Source organism: Condylura cristata, unplaced genomic scaffold, assembly GCF_000260355.1.
Source record: "Condylura cristata isolate star-nosed mole 26May11 unplaced genomic scaffold, ConCri1.0 scaffold00021, whole genome shotgun sequence".
Lineage (NCBI taxonomy): Eukaryota > Metazoa > Chordata > Mammalia > Eulipotyphla > Talpidae > Condylura > Condylura cristata.
This window is the reverse complement of record NW_004567122.1, coordinates 35,698,551-35,715,830: the sequence shown is the minus strand read 5'-3', so window position 1 is coordinate 35,715,830 and position 17,280 is coordinate 35,698,551. Positions and strand designations below refer to the sequence as shown.

General features: G+C 48.2%; 1 protein-coding gene across 2 annotated transcripts in view; it reads left to right on the top strand.

Annotated features, from left to right (window-relative positions):
• The window catches only part of DPYSL3 (dihydropyrimidinase-like 3), a 112,420-nt gene extending 96,183 nt beyond the window's left edge, over positions 1–16,237 (top strand). For both annotated transcript variants that reach the window (XM_012728006.1, XM_012728007.1), the window contains exons 7-13: positions 1,942–2,010; positions 4,598–4,718; positions 8,891–9,047; positions 10,546–10,687; positions 11,939–12,109; positions 13,816–13,995; positions 16,037–16,237. In XM_012728006.1, coding sequence (XP_012583460.1) covers positions 1,942–2,010; positions 4,598–4,718; positions 8,891–9,047; positions 10,546–10,687; positions 11,939–12,109; positions 13,816–13,995; positions 16,037–16,222 — 1,026 coding nt within the window. In that variant the 3' untranslated portion in view covers positions 16,223–16,237. The remainder of the gene's footprint in view (positions 1–1,941; positions 2,011–4,597; positions 4,719–8,890; positions 9,048–10,545; positions 10,688–11,938; positions 12,110–13,815; positions 13,996–16,036) is intronic.
• Positions 16,238–17,280: the final 1,043 nt, after the last annotated feature.

Here is a 17,280-nt window from a genome sequence, read left to right as displayed (position 1 = left end):
GAGTTTATTTAGCCTCTGTAGCCATTCACCTAAGAAATATTTATTGAGTGCCTGCTGTGTGCCATAGAGGTAGGATGAAAAAGGCAGGGACCTTCTCATCATGGAGCAAATGGAAATTGTACTCATGGTCAAAATGCCAGGGGTGCCAGTACCTCAAGACACATGCACCCCATGCAAGGGGATGTCAGGGGTCTTTATACCAACTCCCAGCTGTCAGAACAATACAACAGCTATTAGAACAGGACTCCCGGATGTGAGTAGTTGGGGTCCTCCTACTTCCAGAGGTTCTGATTCATGTCACAAGTAGAGTTGTGACAGATGGATTGTGGTAAAGTCCCCCTGAATGTTTGGAAGCCCCCCACTGGGGCAGGTTTCATCCTGTGCACTCGAACAAGCTCGAAATGAGAACAGCACGGAAGATGGAGAGATTTTCTTGGTGATTGTGACCGTTTTGTGACTTGCAGGAGACAATTTGGAGTGGAAACCCATCAATTTGGCAAAAATTGTATTGAGTTGTCTTAATAACTGAAACAGTAAGAATGCAAATGGAGGGACTTCTTGGGGACTAGCAACCTTTTTTCAACGCTGTAGAGCTGGAGACTTCTGTGGCTGCTTAGAACGTGCTGCTCTTTAAAGAGTGATAGCATCAGAAGCAACAAAAAATAGTTCTTTCCTGGATAGAAGGAATGCCTTCCTTCCTAAATAGCGCATAGTTTCAAGTGAGACAAGACTGTTCAATTTGCCTCTCTCACCTTCAGCTACCACATCTATCTTCATCTAAATCTTTGCGTCCAGTAGCATAGTGATTTGGGAGTGTATATGCCCTCCACGCTGTGGACGTGGTGGGTTAGGATGTGCCGTTCCACTGGGCCCAGCCTGCTTCTTCTTTTTTTTTTTACCTTTTTTTTTAAAGATTTATTTATGCATACAGAATTGAGGTATAGGCCAGAGGTGCATGGGCAGTGTGATGCTTCACCACAGAGTGGGGAGCAGAACAGGCAGATGGAGGAAGTACACTGCTGAGGGGAGCAGCGGGCGGGCAAGGAGAGGTCTGCCACGCCATGTGGTCACCTCCGGGGCAGGCGGGAATTGAACTCATGTGGAAGTGGCTTAAGCTTCTTAGTGCTGTGCTTTAACCCGCTGCGCCACCAGGGAAGGCCCTCAGCCTGCTGCTTTTTTCAGAAAGCTGACCATACCTCTGTGGAATGTAGCAATCAGCCGCTCCAAGGAATAGGCAGTTTTTCTGAGACCAAAAAGATGGGCTCAGGTGATGCTGTTTAGCGGCATTGTTTTGTCTGGCTACATGGAAGTCATAAAAGTTAAAACCTAAGAAAGTCAGGGGAGCCTATTGTGGTACAGATTCCTAGATGTTAACCTCACCTATTCTGACTTGGAGAACCAGGCTAGGGCCGGCCAGTCTGCATGCCTACAAAAACAACCCAGATGATTTTGATGGAGGTGGTGGCTGGAGTGGATTTTCGGAAGCAGCACTAACTTTTCTGCTAACAGACCCTGCTGCCTGAATTCAAGGACTTGACCAAAGCCTTGCATGAGCAAATATACAGTACTTTTTTTTTTTTTTTATGAATAGGTTTTCATAATTCATGAATGAATACACAAACAAGTTCAGCAAATATTTTCAGAAGTACTTGCCTGTGAAGAATAAGTGAGCTGGTGTGACTTTTGATGTCTAACTTTGGGGGGGCGGGAAATTATACCCTAACAGAGGTATTGCCATCCTTTTAATACAAAGAGCCATTCATAGATTTTCTTTTCCCCTCTTTTGCATTTTAAAATACAGAATTAAGAGATTTGTGGAGCATATACATTTTATTCTTTTTTTTTTTTCTTAAAAACATCTGTAGGTCAGAACATACCTGCATAATTTCCTCAAACCTCTGTTGAGCTCATCTAAAAAATGTATTTTCTTTCTCATGCCAGGAGCAAAACCGGATGTTGGAAATGGGAATAACTGGCCCAGAAGGCCATGTGCTGAGCAGACCAGAGGAGGTAAATTACAGGGCAGCAGTGGTTATGCTGGGGGCAGGGTGAAGGGGGTGATGAAGTGGGTAGATGTGGAGTGGAGGTCAGGGGCATGGAGGGTAGGAGGTAAGTGTCGCAATTTTTTTTTTTTTAAAGATTTTTACTTTATTTTTGCATAGCAGAAAAGGGGTACAGGCCAGAGGTGTGGGGGTTGAGAGGATTCACCAGAGACAGGACAGTTGGATTTACTGAAATACACTTCTAAGGGGAACAGCAGGTGAGACAGGACGTGTCTGCTGTGCCATGTGGGTCAGCTCCCAGCCTGGAGATCAAACTGAGGCCGCTTTGGTGCAGGTGGGCCATCAGGGAAACAGCACTGAGACTTAACCCTAGGCCACCAGGGAAGCCCTCTAAATCCTTTCTTAATTATGGTGAATCCCAGATGCATTTCTTCTTACTCCTTTATTGCATGTTGTATTTCAAGTCCTGTAAAATATTGGCTATGTGGAAGGAAGGTGAAATGGGTTTGCCACAGGGTGTCTACTGATTTATATGAGGCAAAGCTTACGCCCATGGAAGCATGGACATTTCCCCCACGTGATATGAGTGATGATTAGCGTGCGTGGTTCATCCATGTCTCTGGGGTGCCAGCCACTTTACCTGCTGGCACGGAGTACAGAGCTGGGAATTGGCGACTCATAGGACTGAAAGCCTGTTGGCTTTGGGAAACCAGTACAGGCTGGGAGCAAATTCAGGATCCTTGTGTCAGTGAAGCAAATCCTCTTCCTATCCCATCCTTCCAAGCCCCAAACTCAATAACAGGTAGAGGAAGAAATAAGAACCAGAAATGTTGCATTCCCATTGTCCATCCCTTTTTGAGTCTTTTCAAAAATAAGATATAACACAGTTGCATCTATGAGTTCCTTTCTTGAACTCATACGAACGAATATGCTGGTATAACTAGCACCCTGCTCGGAAACAGAATGTCAAGAGCTCCCCAGGAACGCTTCGTGTCTAATGATAATTTTGTCACCAGCTGAAGCATGTTATGGCTTTGTGAACTACCGGGGTCACGATGCCAGTGCTCCTGGAAGTTCTGTCTCCTTGATCACAGCAGCTCCCTTCCCTGGGTGCCTGCTGTCCCCAGTCCGCAGTGTTCACTGTGCTCTCGGTTCCCCCTGCTGCTGCTCCAGTGTTATTGTTCCATAAAGAGCTTGAAGCCCAGAGAGGTGAAGCCACCGGCTTTGAAGACTCAGGAGACTGTTGGCACAGGTTTCGGAAGCCCACGTGACCAGCACTGTTTGTGAAAGTTTCCTTAAGCCCCCGCCATGGTAGAGACGTGCTGGCAATAGCATCTAAGCAGCAGCCAGGGGATTTCTCAGCAAAGTCTATTTTTATTCCTTGGTTTGTTTCTTCAGGCCTCCCCACCCCCTCTGCTCCTGTGTCCTTTTTAGTAAAAGGCCTCTCAGCTGCAGGTCTCTGCACCCCTGGAAGCTCTTTCGGGTGAAGTTGGAAGCTGATGTCACCTTCCAAACATAGTCGTGTTGTCAGGGTGCTGGGAGGGAAGGACCCACGGAATGAGAGGAAAAAAGTGGCCCCTCTGCTGCTTAGGGACAAGGCTCCTGAACTTAAGCAGCCTTGGGGTTCTACCTTTTTTGTTTTTCAAGCTGGGAAAAAGTGATTTTTGCCTCAAAGCGAAAGCTATTAACTGCCTGTGGTTTTGTAACTGACTCTGTGTTGTAGACTCTCAAGCTTGCAAGCAGTGTTCCCCCTCAAGCTGGGGAGGGGAAGGACTCCGCATCCCCAGAGAGTCACATTTTGGGTCCCTGTTTATACACTGCCAGCAGAGAGATGAGCACCAGAGAAAGAAGCATCTTGTTGTGGGCAGGAAGCAAATCGCATGTTCCAGCATCTTCAGTTTCAATATTGAGACAGCCTCTTGCCTCAATAAAATAAACCACAGCAAAACAATTGGTGTCAGTTGATCAGATGGAGACCTAACAATAGTGACTCCACACCATGCCCAAAATTGAGCCAGAAAAAGGGGCCTCAGGTTAGCCTCATTTGGGTCTAAATGGGGTGTCTGGTGCCTCGGCAGACTGCTTCCAGTCAGCTCAAAATAGTGCTGCTGAAGAGTGTTCTGTGGAGAAGCATGCCGTCATTTACAAAAGGCAAAGATTAGCTGCAATTAGTTGAAACGAACCTGCTGGCTATGCATTAGTGCAGGGAGAGATTTGATGCCTAATCACCTTGGCTGCTTATTATACATTTTCGTGCTGTGATTGTGTAACCTCGGGATCTACCTTGAGAAGATGTGGGAGCAAAGTGCTCACAGGGAGCTTTTGTGATCATCCCTGGGAGGGTAGAGGGGCCAAGGGCTTGCTAGCTTGGTGCCACCGTGAGCAGGCTCTGCCTCATGCCATGCAGCAGGTGATGGGGGCGGAAATTGACAGATAGCAGTGGTAGCTCTGAGCTTCCCACCCAGCGCTTCTAACTCCAGGTCGTCTTAGACCCTGAAGAGGACCTCTGTGCTGCCTGCACTCAGCTCCTGGAGGCCAGGGAGTGGGAGCCTTGGGAGGTGAGGCTCCCTCTGATATTGGGCTATGTTTTGCAGCTGGAAGCCGAGGCTGTGTTCCGGGCCATCACCATCGCCAGCCAAACCAACTGCCCTCTGTATGTCACGAAGGTCATGAGCAAGAGCGCAGCCGACCTCATCTCACAAGCCAGGAAAAAGGGTGATTTGTGTTCCAGAGATCTCGGAGCCCCTAAGGGGCTCTGTGGCCCCAGCCCTCCCTGGCTGTCTTGCAAAATGGTGTCTGTTTTGCGACCTCTGGGAAGCCCCTCATCGTGGTGTTCCCACTTCCACATTCTGTGTGGGTGGTAAGATCTCAGGACTTCTGCCACTTGGCAGGAGAGTAAACTCAGCTCAGAAGGTGAGCGGTTTGCCTGAGATGACACAGCAGAACCGGTAGTTGGAAACCCGGTGCATCCATCCACCTCCCTCTGACCTTTCATTGTTTAGTTCTCATTATCTGAGCTTGTTAATGGACATGCGTACTGAAGTCAAATATCCAACTCAAGCTGACTTAAACCAGTATCAAGTTTTCTTACAAAAAAGTTGCAAGACATCACCATCCACACTTACATTGGCACATATATGTCCACCTGTCTGTCCTTCAAGCCATCTTGATTGTTTTCAGATACACTTTAAATTACATCAAAGGTAAAATGCTGGGTGTGGGTGTTTCAGGCATGGCGGGGTCAAGAAGAGGTTTAGATGATGGGGCTAGGATTCTAGCCCTCTTCCTCTCTTGGCTGTGCCCTCCCCTGTCGGCTTTGTGTTCAGCATCAGCAGTGACAGGAATAGATGCACAGCCTCTCTCCTCTGTGACGAGGCGCTGCAGTCCGTCTTTGACAACTCAAGCAAACTCCCTAGGAGGACCTGTCATTATTTTGGCATGGACTGTGTGCTCATGCGCACCCAGACTGCCCTGGCGCTGGCCTGATGGTGGGGTGAGGAGAGATGGGTCCCCTCCAAAGCATGTCTAGTGGTCCGTCCACACCGCCTCTGAGTCCTACTTTTTTCTCCATGGCTGATAACTTGACATTCATTTGCCTGCCTTGGGCTTAAACGTCACCTCCACTTCAAAACTTCCTTTTCTGCTTTTTGCTTTGAATGGGCTCATTTGTGAGGTTGGGTAAATGGACAGTGGCTGAGAAAGTGGAGATGTTGGAGTGTGCTGGGTGGAAGGGAGAACTTTCTGGGCCCGGTGCTGCTCAGAGAGGGTGCTCTGGTAGGGGAAGGTCCCGAGGCGAGTGAGTCACCTGCCAGGCTCAGCACTGCTCCATAAAAGTCCAAGAAGGACCGGGGAGGCTAAAAATAGCTAATGGTGGCCGAGTGTTCAGCCGGCTGAACTTCTGGCACCGGGTGACCCTTTCCTTGTGTGAGGGAGGCTTGCTAGTTGTCTAGACAGCCTCCCCAGATGGTAGATTCTGGGGCGTCTCCTACCTTGCCCTGCACACAGCAAGCTTGCTGTTTTCTCTCTTGGCTTTTAAATATCACAACATGACATGGTGTGATGCTCCAGGAGTGTGAGTCACTGGGTAGGGTGGGGGAGGACCCAGGAGAGCTGCCCATGTTTCTCACCCATTCTTGGAAAAAGTCAAAAACTTTTTTTTTAAAAAAAGATTTATTTATTTATGCATACAGAACTTAGGTACAGGCTAGAGATGCAGGAGGTAAGAGGATTCATCAGGGACAGAGTGGAGAGCACAACAGGCAGATTAAGTGAAACACACTGCTGAGGGGAGCAGCGGGCAAGACAGGAGGGGTCTGCTGCACCCTGTGGGTCTCCTCTCTGGCTGAGATCGAACTCTTGCTGCAGTGGCTGTGATAGTTTCATAGTGCTGTTCTTTAGCCTGTTGCACCACCAGGGAGGGCCTGAGAGTCAAAAACTTTAAAAAAAAAAAAAGAATGAGAATGGAGGTAGAAAAAGCCAAGCATGTGGGGAACAACCACACTCCTTCCTCCCTGTGACAGTCTGGTGTAGTCGCCTTCTTGTGCCTTCCCCTGAAGTCTGCATCTGCCTGGGACCCCTTCTCAGATGACTATGGGCCTTAGGTCAGGCTGTTTCCATTCTCTGCCGGGGCCTATTGTAATCTTCATGTAGAAAAATTCTTCACCCTTAACCTTCTGACTCATGATTCTCTGGCAAGGGGAGTTAGTACAATTGTGTCTCCAGGGTAGGAAGGAGGCATTCTTTAAGAGAAGAAAAACTGGCTGCTGGTATAGAAGCCAGTTAAATGGCTCCTCAGTGGTCATTCTTGGGTGGAGAGCCCAGATCTTTCAAAGAAGGAAGAGAGTTAGCAGGGCCCGCTCTTCCCTCCCTACCAGGTTACTTTCTAAGTGTTTAACCTCTAAGGGCTCTCTAGACTGTGTGTCTGCGTGGAATGAATAGTTGGAATCTACAATTTAAGAGAGCTGGTATTGTGTCCTGCATTACTCTAAATGTATTATATGAGGAGCTCTCAAAGAACCCTGAGAAATAGGTATTACCATTTTTCAAATGAGAAAATTGAAGCACGCTTGTCTAAGAGAGCTGGTCTTCAAGTTCAGCTAGAATTATCATCTTTGTTTATTGTATTGTTCATCTAAAGCGTGTCCAAAGACAGTTCTTCTATTTTTCAGATTCTATTCTCTTAGTAGTACATAAGCGCTTGCCTTCAGTTTCATTTCTTCATTATTTTGTGGTTCTATATACTTTCTTTGGAGATGCTTTGAAATTCTCACTAGTCCTTTTTACTGCCACCTCAAAGAGCAGGACTCTCCTACAGCAACCATTACCATAGTTTCCTTCCTTTGCCCACGGCAGACAATCACAAATCACCCCACCACAAATCGATCTCACTTCCCTGGTGAGACTAGAAGCGTTATTTGAATTCCTTCTGACACGGATCCTTCATTTCTAACTCCGGCCACTCAGTGCTATAGCCCCCCATTATGGGGACAACTTAAAAACCTCACTCATCAGGCTAGTCAGATCGTGGGGAACCAAGGTATCCACATCACTGCTGAAAATATGTTCCTGGCCATGTTAGCAATTATTTCACGCCAGGCGTTGTCAGTTTCGTTGTCTCAGTATTGGGCATACATCCCTGATCTCTCCCCCTCCCCCCCATCCTACATCCCACTCCCTGGGGTTTTCCTTCAATTTGTGTTCACTAATTATACTCATCTTTTAGGAGAACCTAACCCACTTTCTTTGTGATCGCACTAACCTTTCATGGCTTTGACAACACTTCCCTGACAAATGGGAGCCGTGGAGCAGGCTGTAGGATGCAGGATGCTGCTCCGAGAGCAAGTTCCTGACCTTTCTGTAACAGAAGAATTATCCAGCATGAGTTGTAAGGAGAGGCCAAAGAAAACAGGAAGGGGTGAAACTAGAAAATGTGCTCTGTCGCCTATAGTCTCGGGGGTCACGAGTCTGCCTGCAGGCACTTCTACTACACTTAATGACTCAGAATTGTGATTGAGATCAAGCCCTGGGTCCCCAGACATCCTGCTGATCAACTGCTGGGGTCCCTTTTCATACATCAGTTAATGCTTCCTCCCCTCCAGCATTCCAGATCATACCTGGCGAGGTATACCCTCCCCAGGGTGATCCAGCCTTTTGCTCTTGATTGGCACCTTGCAGGGGTGGGCTCTTGTGACTGAGTGGCCGGGCATTTCTGACCTTATAAGAATGCAGAGCTGCAGGTAACAAAAATGGTGGCAGAACAGGCAAGTTTAGGATGAGCAGACCCACTCCCTTTTGTATCACTATTCTACCTTCTTTGAGAAGCTCAACCAAATCTTTGTTGGGTGTATTTCCCAATACTATTTCTCTTTTTGCCCTGGTTTGGGTGTTTAAGCTCTTGACACAGGGACCATAAAACTAGCCCTGTCCTAGATGTGTCCCAGGTTATCTCAATAACCTCAATATCCTTGAGCAAATCCTCGCTTGTTTCGGATTAAGGAATAACAAACACGATGGGAGAGATCATGAATGCCTCTCATCCATAGGGTGGATTTTCATTAAAAGAGATAAAACATGTCCCTGGAACAGTTGGATGTAGCAGTTCCAGTAATGTGGGCACACTGGGGACACCCAGCCCTATAATGGGGAAGAGCGAAAGGTATAAAGGGGTCAGAGTTTCTCAGCATCTTCTGTGTGTCACTTTGCCTAGGCCACATCCTTTCATTTTTGCAAACTGAGAAGTTTCCTCAGTTCCAGGACAGGCTCATCTCACATTGAACCCAGGCCACCCTACCCCCCAGTGCTTGGACCTTGAGTAGACTTAGGGCCAGTGATGATCTAGTGCCGCACATATCTGATGCCACCCCTTGCCTATTTCCTACCCCTTCCAGGAAACGTGGTCTTTGGCGAGCCCATCACTGCCAGCCTCGGCACGGATGGAACCCACTACTGGAGCAAGAATTGGGCCAAGGCGGCTGCATTTGTGACCTCCCCACCTCTGAGCCCTGACCCGACCACTCCTGACTACATCAACTCCTTGCTGGCCAGGTTGGTGCAGAGAACACAAGCTGCAGGCCTCATGTGGAGCGTGCTTGGGGCTGCTGTAACCCATCCATCGGCTAGACTAGAGTCTGCAGTGAGGAAAGCACAGTGCAAATTTCCCTGCAGGCTTGAGCCCAGACAACAAGCTCTGCCCCATCATATTTCTTCTCATTTCATTTTATTTTTTGGGGTAACATTGGTTTACAATACTTTGCATGATTTAGAAGAATAGGTCCCTAACTTTTCAAATATATGGTATCACACCACATTTCCACCAAAACACCTGTAGTTTATCTTCACCATGAACCACTGGGTCCCTCCCCCACCCATTCCTCACTCTCAATTCTGTAGGCAGATTTCTAGGTTTAGTTTTGTCTGTTCTTTTGCTTTGCTTCTCCATATTCCACATGTGAGTGCCATCATCCAGTGTTTGTCTTCTGGCTTATTTCAGTTAGCATGATCCCTTTCAGTTCCATCCATGTTGTCTCCATGGCAAAATTTCATCTCTTTTTATAGCTGAGTCATATTCCAGTGTGTCTATGCATCACATATTCCTTATCTACTCGGGTTGTTTCCTTGTTTGCTTAGGTTGTTTGCATACCTTGGCTGTTGTAAACAGTGTTGCAGTGAACACAGGAATGCACATATCTTTTCAAAACAGCTTTTGCATTATGTGGGTAAATGCCAAGGAGTGGAATTGCTGGCTCATATGGTAGAGCTGTGTTTAGTGCTATGCTTTAACCCGCTGCACCACCAGGGAGGGCCCGGGGACTGGGCCAGTCTGCATCCTTACCAGCAGTGAACAGGGTTCCTTTTTCTCTGTACTTTTGCCAAGTTGCTCCAACTTGTTGCTCCAAGTTCTTTTAATGAGCCATGCTCAGAGGTGTGAGGTGGTATCTCACTGTGGCTTTGCATTTACCTGATGATAAATGGTGGTGAACATTTTTTCATGTGCTTGTTGGTCATCTGAATGATTAGTGAGATGTCTGGGTAGTTCTTCTGTCCATTTTTTAATTGGGTTCTTACTATCATATTTTTAAAACACCACAGTCATCGTTACTCAGAGTTATAGCAGTGATTATGTATCATCTGCCACAAGTTATAGGGACACTGCACACCTGGTTTCATTATCCCTCAACAGCTTAGTGAGTGGGGGACTACCATCCCCATTTTATAGGTTATGACAGTAAAGGCCAGAGACTTGACATCATTCGCTGTATTTCAAACACCTGACTATGATGACCACCTAACAAAATTTATAGGAAGACTTGTTGGCTGTCCTGCAGACACAGAGGATCTGTCTCATCACTTACTTGGGTCCCTTTTATTTTGTAACACAAGAGATGACTAAATCCCAGCTCCCACGGTGGGGAGAAATTCAGGTTTACAGAGTTGGCAAAAGGTTGACAAAAGGTAATACACACTGGACTCTGGACCCCAGAGGCACCTCTGGGGCATCTCTAGCCACATCTCCCATTTACATGGAGCTTTTCTCCTTTGCCAGTGGGGACCTTCAGATCTCGGGGAGTGCCCACTGCACCTTCAGCACTGCCCAGAAAGCCATCGGGAAGGACAACTTCACAGCCATTCCCGAGGGCACCAACGGTGTGGAGGAGCGTATGTCCGTCATCTGGGACAAGGCTGTGGTAAGGCTGAAGGTCACAGGAGGTCATCAGGCTGCTGATTCTCCACACCTGCTTGAGAGGGGTGCTGGGGTGCAGATGAGGCCTCAGTTCTGCTGAGATGTGCCTGGAACCAGGTAGCTGGTGTGGTTTGAGAATGCCCCTTCCAGAATGATGAGTCCTGTGGCCTGAGACTTTGAGCAGGCCCCTTTAAATGGTTAAGGATTAGGAACCAGAGAGAATGATCCTTCATCTGATGGCCTGAAAAATCTGTATTTAGAATATTAGTGAATTAAAATTCTTTTTGTTTGGAGAGCTTTTATGATTTCTTTTGAAAGGGCTATATGTGATCGTTTGAGGTAAACAGAGATCTGTGCCTGAGACTAAAGTCATCTTGCTCTCCAGGAATGCCCCACTAGGTGGTGGCCATCCAGGCTGTAGAAGTGACTCTGTCAGTATCTTCTGGCAAAGTGTTCTGCTGCTACTTTCCTTGTTAACATTACTGAGGCAGACAAAAGAAATAGTCATGCAAGTGAAAGGTCTCCCAAAGATTTTGGTGAAATTAACCATGAACCCATTAAGTTGATAATTTCTTTTTGTTCTATTTTTATAACCCTAAAGATACGCATATCAGAATCAAATAAAATGCATGTGAACTAAGGCCTTCCCCTAGTCAATGTAATCTATCCAACTTCCTTTTTCTTTGAAGAGACAATGTATATTTTGGTTTCCTCTCATATACATACATTCTGGTCTTTTTAAAGAAATTTTATTTACTTGTGGATTTGTATATTTCTTTCTGGAACTGTTAAAAAGTTTATTTTAATGACTAATGTGACATGCTCAATAAATAATACTTGGAAGTCACAGTAAAACACAAACATGAAAGAAGACAAAAAATCACTGCTATCAACTACCAAGGAATAAGTCATTGCTATCCGTGGATGAGCTGCTCCTTATTTTTCCTGTGCCCCTGTGGAAACACATATGTATCAACAATGGCTCATAATTGCAGTTGTTTTCACTGGCGTTCTCTCTGCTCCTTTTTGGAGTGGGGCTGGGTAGCTAAGGAAGCACAGGTTCCGGTGCATTTGGCAAGAGTGCATCATCCAGGCAGTGGCGACCATCTTAGCTGTGTGTAGCCATTTTCTCATCTCCCATCACGTGCCTGAGTCTCGCTGCACAGACGCTGGCCCGCCCTTTGCGCCTTTGTGGTTTCTCTGCTAGGAGCTCAGAAGCGGTGCATTGGTCTCTTCTGTCTTTATATTTCAATAGGCCACAGGAAAAATGGATGAAAATCAGTTTGTGGCTGTGACTAGTACGAACGCTGCCAAGATCTTCAATCTGTATCCTCGCAAGGGAAGAATATCGGTGGGTTCCGACAGCGACCTTGTCATCTGGGATCCAGACGCTGTGAAGATCGTGTCTGCCAAGAACCACCAGTCGGTAAGGCTGAGCTGGCAGAGCAGAGGGTCCCTGCCTGGAACTTGGTCAGAAAGGCCTGTTCACGCGTGTGCTTGCGTATGTGTAGTGTGGAGAGTGTATGAGGGGAGTTAGCCTAGAATGTGTTGTAATAACGAATGACCCCACATTCTCTGCCCTCTACCTCAGCAGTAGCTTTCTTACTCTGCTTTCCAAGCTGGGTCAGCAAAGGGCTTCCTGCCTCAGTGGCCCTCAGGGCCCAGGGTGGAGTGAGGGCATCTCTGCTTCATGTTTGCTGAGCCAGAACCATGAGTGGGCGAAAGGTATACTGGCTCTGGAAGCTTCCCCAGGATGTCATCCTTTCACACCACATTGGCCAAAGCCGAGACCATGGCCATGCCTCACTCCAGGAGGGCAGGGTAGAGCTTTGGTCTCTTGAACCTAAAAGCAGAACAAAAGGGGGGAAATTTGGTGGAGGGCATGAATGACCCCCTCATGAGGAGTCTTAATAGGAAGATAATCAGGCAAACTCGGGCTGTCACAGAAAGGGGCAACTTACTCGTCTAAAAAATAGCCAGTCCTTTTCTAGCACTTGGGTTTCAGGCACCATGCCTCTAACCCACTGATGACCTGTATCAGGCTCCATAGGAGAATGCCACTCTATACATGACGGAGTGGGGGGTGCAGAGAAATTTATAATTTATGCATTAAGTAAATGGCGAAGCCAGTAACCTGGCTCCAAGCGTGTATCTGTAGCTGCTTTGCAGTGATACCTGACACTGGCTGAAGCACGAGAAGGCAGGGAGAAGTTCTTGGTTTTAACATTGTCTCATAGCACATTATTGAATTTCGAGCTAATGGAAACCTAAGGGTGTGAAACCCGCCTTTCCCACCACTCCACACAATAGTAAAGAGCTGTATCCCCAAGAGTTGTGATGGGGCAGGGAGGGGGGCACCCAGGAAGCCCCAAACTTGCCTGTTCTAAATAGAACAGGCCGTCTATCACAAGACAAAACAAATAAGGCCTTTCTTGGAAAAGAACTTTAATACAATAAGTGGACAACACAGAAAAGACAGAGAACACAGTTTTCAAATCAAGCACCCAAAGTTACTCATTCCCTCGGGGGTAGAAGTCAGGCCCAAAGCAAGGCCTGAAAGCCCACCACAGGTCTAAAGCACCTTCCAGCCGGGACCACAGAAAAGGGTCAGAAACAGCCAGACAAGTCTGGGAAAAGAGCAACATCAAAATCAAGATAAAAGCTGCCATAGTTAACTGCCCGGCACGTCTCTCACCCACATCTGTTTCACCCAGCCCAGGACCAAAAAAGCAAGTGCAGTTTCTTCACGTGTCTCTCTGTGTGTCTCCAGGTCTCCTTCTGACTCCCCATCCTGCTTCCTTCCCTCCCAGCCTCCTCTCCAGCTTCCTCTCTGGCCTGCTCAAGTCCACCTTTCCTTGGGTGGGGCAGAGAACTTGGAACCTCCCCTTTTCCTGGGGACCGCCCTTTACGAGTGACCCAGTTTGTCTTTAAACCCTGCCAGTGACAGAAGCTGCCTCCTCAAGGCCCTCCTTGGGGGTGCCACTCTGAACGTGGGCAGCTGGTTCCAAGCATTCCCCGTGTATCTGTTCTCGTGAGACGTGACACTAAAGTCAGGGTCCCCAGCCCAAGAAGAACAAGTCCCCTCTCCCCGCTGTTCTCCACTTCTACCCACGGCTCTTCCCCTGTGTCCAGGCTGCAGAGTACAACATCTTTGAAGGGATGGAACTGCGCGGGGCGCCGCTAGTGGTCATCTGTCAAGGCAAGATCATGCTGGAAGATGGCAACCTGCACGTGACCCAGGGGGCTGGCCGCTTCATCCCCTGCAGCCCCTTCTCTGACTATGTCTACAAGCGCATCAAGGCCCGGAGGAAGGTGAGGAGCTGGTGTAGCTGGGCAGGGAGAGGGGTGCCATTTAGGTGCAGGGATGGTAACCATGAGCTTGGGGAGGCCTTTGTGCTCTAGATCCTTCCAAAGAAATTTGCAGTAACAGTCTCTCCTGCAAGGATGATTTGAAGGGGGGGTTAACAAACTTTCTGGCCCCAAACAGCTTTTCTTTAAACAATTTCTCCCATGTAGAGCGCTTTTAAAAATAATTTAAATGTTTAATAATTCAAAGTAACTTCAGTGAATTTAACGATTTTATTTTTGTGAAGAAAAACTGCGGTGTAGGCTACAGGTGGAGGCATTGAGAGGATTCACCAGAGAGTGGGGAGCAGAACAGGTGGATTGACTGAAATACCCTGCTGAGGGAGCAGAGGGTGAGGCAGGAGAGGTCTGCCGTGCCATGTGGTCACCCACATGAGCTCTAGCTCCCTGGCCAGGGATCGAATTCAGGCAGTGGTGATGATGGCATTGAGACTTAACCCCCAGGTCACCAGGGAGGAATATATATTTAAAGTAAATGGTTCTTTTGGCTTACAACAAGAACCAGCTGTCTATACCCCTCTTCCTGAATGGGGGCAAAGCTTTTTATCTCTTAGCTAGTTCTGTGACTCCAATAAACTCTTTTATGTCCCTGATTTCATAGACAGACAGACACAGACAGTTGTGCATACTCGTGTAACCTCTGTGACCATCCATCCACCTATCTGCCTACCTGGCTATTTAGGCGTGGGGCCCCTATTTCTTCAGCCCCCCTCTCCAGCCCCACACTATCTCCAGGTCACCTTTTGGGAACACTCAGCACTGTAAGGCAGGGTCAGACCGACCCTGAGCTCTGCGTGACCTTCTCTTGGAAGGCACACAGCACTCGCAGAGTGCAGGAGGTGGTGGGGAAAGGGGCAGGTCTCTCGGCCTTCAAGACTTACTGCCTTCAAGAATCAACTTCTTTCCGCTGGGCTGGAGTCCCCCTTCCTAAAATCAGCCCACTAGCTCAGTTCTGCTCCAGCTCAGCGCCCAGCCCACCCCTCAGCGTATCCTAAGTCATCTGTCATTTAGCCTGAATATCCTCGTGGCCTTCTACTATTTATTTTGTGACACTTTCTACCCCTTCACTGTTCTCATGTCTTTGCCAGTGATCATTTCAAACTTAAGTCATATGGAGTGAAATCCCCTACTCCGCTTTTGGTCTAGGAGAGAAGAGAATGGAACTTAGACTCCCTTCATATTGACTCTTTATTTCCATGTATGTGACTTGGGTTCTGGACCTGAGAAAATGGTTGATGATGTAGAATTATTGGTCAAAGTTTGAGTCAACATACACCTGAGTCCTGACGTCTGCAGCTATCCCCCTCTGTGGGGCCTCAGTTCTGATCAGGGATAAGGGGGGCTTCTGTGCTGGCTGCACCATTCCTGGGGGAGAGGTGGGGGGCTTGCACAAAGCATGCATTTGGGGGGATCATCTCAGAGCTGCACTCGGGGTTTACTAGCGGACTGCACAGTCCCAGGGAACATTCATGGCCACAGCCACAGGCAGAGGTCGGCATGTCAGGCCACAGACACTCACTTCCAGGCTGGCCAACTCTGCATCGGGAGGTGAGGATGGGGGGCCCAGGGCCACCCCACAGACCACCTCCTGCCATTACCCATTCCTGTCCCTCGGCAGGCAGTCCATAATATCTCCACCGTGGCTTTCCTCTGCTGGGAACACTGCTGTCCACATTAGCCCTCTGCTCCCTCTTCCCCCGCCTCCTTCCTTTCCTCCTTAGTCCCCAAATAAATGCCTTTCATCCTTGAGATTGAGGCCTGTCTGGACAGGCCTTTAAGGGCCACCTCCATTGTCACACCATTGCAACATCCCCTTCCACTTAATTATTTTTTATTTTCCTTTCTTTAAAACAACATTCTTCTCCTCACTGTTATTCTTTTCTGGCTCCCACTATGCACGCTTAAATTACCGATGCTGCCCTGCTGCCTAGGACAGTGTCACGACACCCATTGCAGGGACACACAGTGCCCGCTTTCTCTGCTGCAGATGGCGGACCTGCATGCCGTGCCCAGGGGCATGTACGACGGGCCAGTGTTTGACCTGACCACCACACCCAAGGGTGGCACACCCGCCGGCTCCACCCGGGGCTCTCCCACTCGGCCAAACCCGCCCGTGAGGAACCTGCATCAGTCGGGATTTAGCCTGTCAGGTGAGTGGGCTGACCTGCGGTGAGGGTGGGAAGCTCGGTGCCCCCAGGCTGCTGGGTGAGGCTGGGAACTAACCCTGACGGGCGCCTTTAAGAAAGGTGGTTACTGGCCCAAGGAAGGTTTGCTGAACCAGAAAGAGCCTATTGAGAAAGACAAGGGCAGTTGGGTAAGATCAGGGCTAACTGTGACCCATTCTGCTTGGGGAGCAGACTTGGAGGGATGGGGGGATGTGGGGTTGGGGGCTATGGGAGGATGGGACGCGATTCCCATGCCCAAAGGGCAGCACTGCTCTAACTGGCCTGGGACGTACCTACGGGGTGGTCTGTTTCCTTTGTTGGCCAGATTTAAGATGGCTCAGTAGCAGTAGCTTCTTCAAACATTTTTTTATTATATTCTCCCATCCCTGGAAATACTACTACTATTGCTAACAGTAGCTACCATGAGTTGAGATTTATCGTGGACTAACCAAGCATTAATCTCAGGTGTTCTTGAAGAGCCTTCATTGCTCCATAACCAGTCCTCTTAAAGTGGGGGGAAGTCTTTGCTGTGCATCTCTGTTATTGCAATACAAGGAAAGCAAGATGAGAAAGGGAAGAGATAGAGGGGAATAACTGTGTGTGGGGAAGGCAGAGGCTGAGGAACTGAGAAAACAGGAAGATGAGGGGGAAGAGAATGGGAAGGGGAGGAAGGCAAAGGAGCCGACTGACCTGTTAGATAGAGCCGCTGGGGGCTCCTTATGCCAATCGCAAGATGTTTTTGTGAGTGGTTTTCCATTTTTACCCTGGCTACGGCACCCCCTAAACTTTCAGCAGCTCCTTTCTAGATGGGCCTAAGGACATAAAGAAGTTTGCTTTTGTGCCTCTGGTCAGATCCTGGGCAAGTCCCCCAACCCCCAGCTCAGTCACTTCCTTTCGTCTTACTTCTCAGTGAGAGTGGTGAAGCGCACGGGGAGATACTTGTCACAATGAAAGCAGCTGGTTTTAAGGTCACTACCATTGTTCAATTTACTATGGCTGTTATGGTGCTGAAGGTCCATGGAAATCTAGATCGACACTTTCTACCCCTTCACTGTTCTCATGTCTT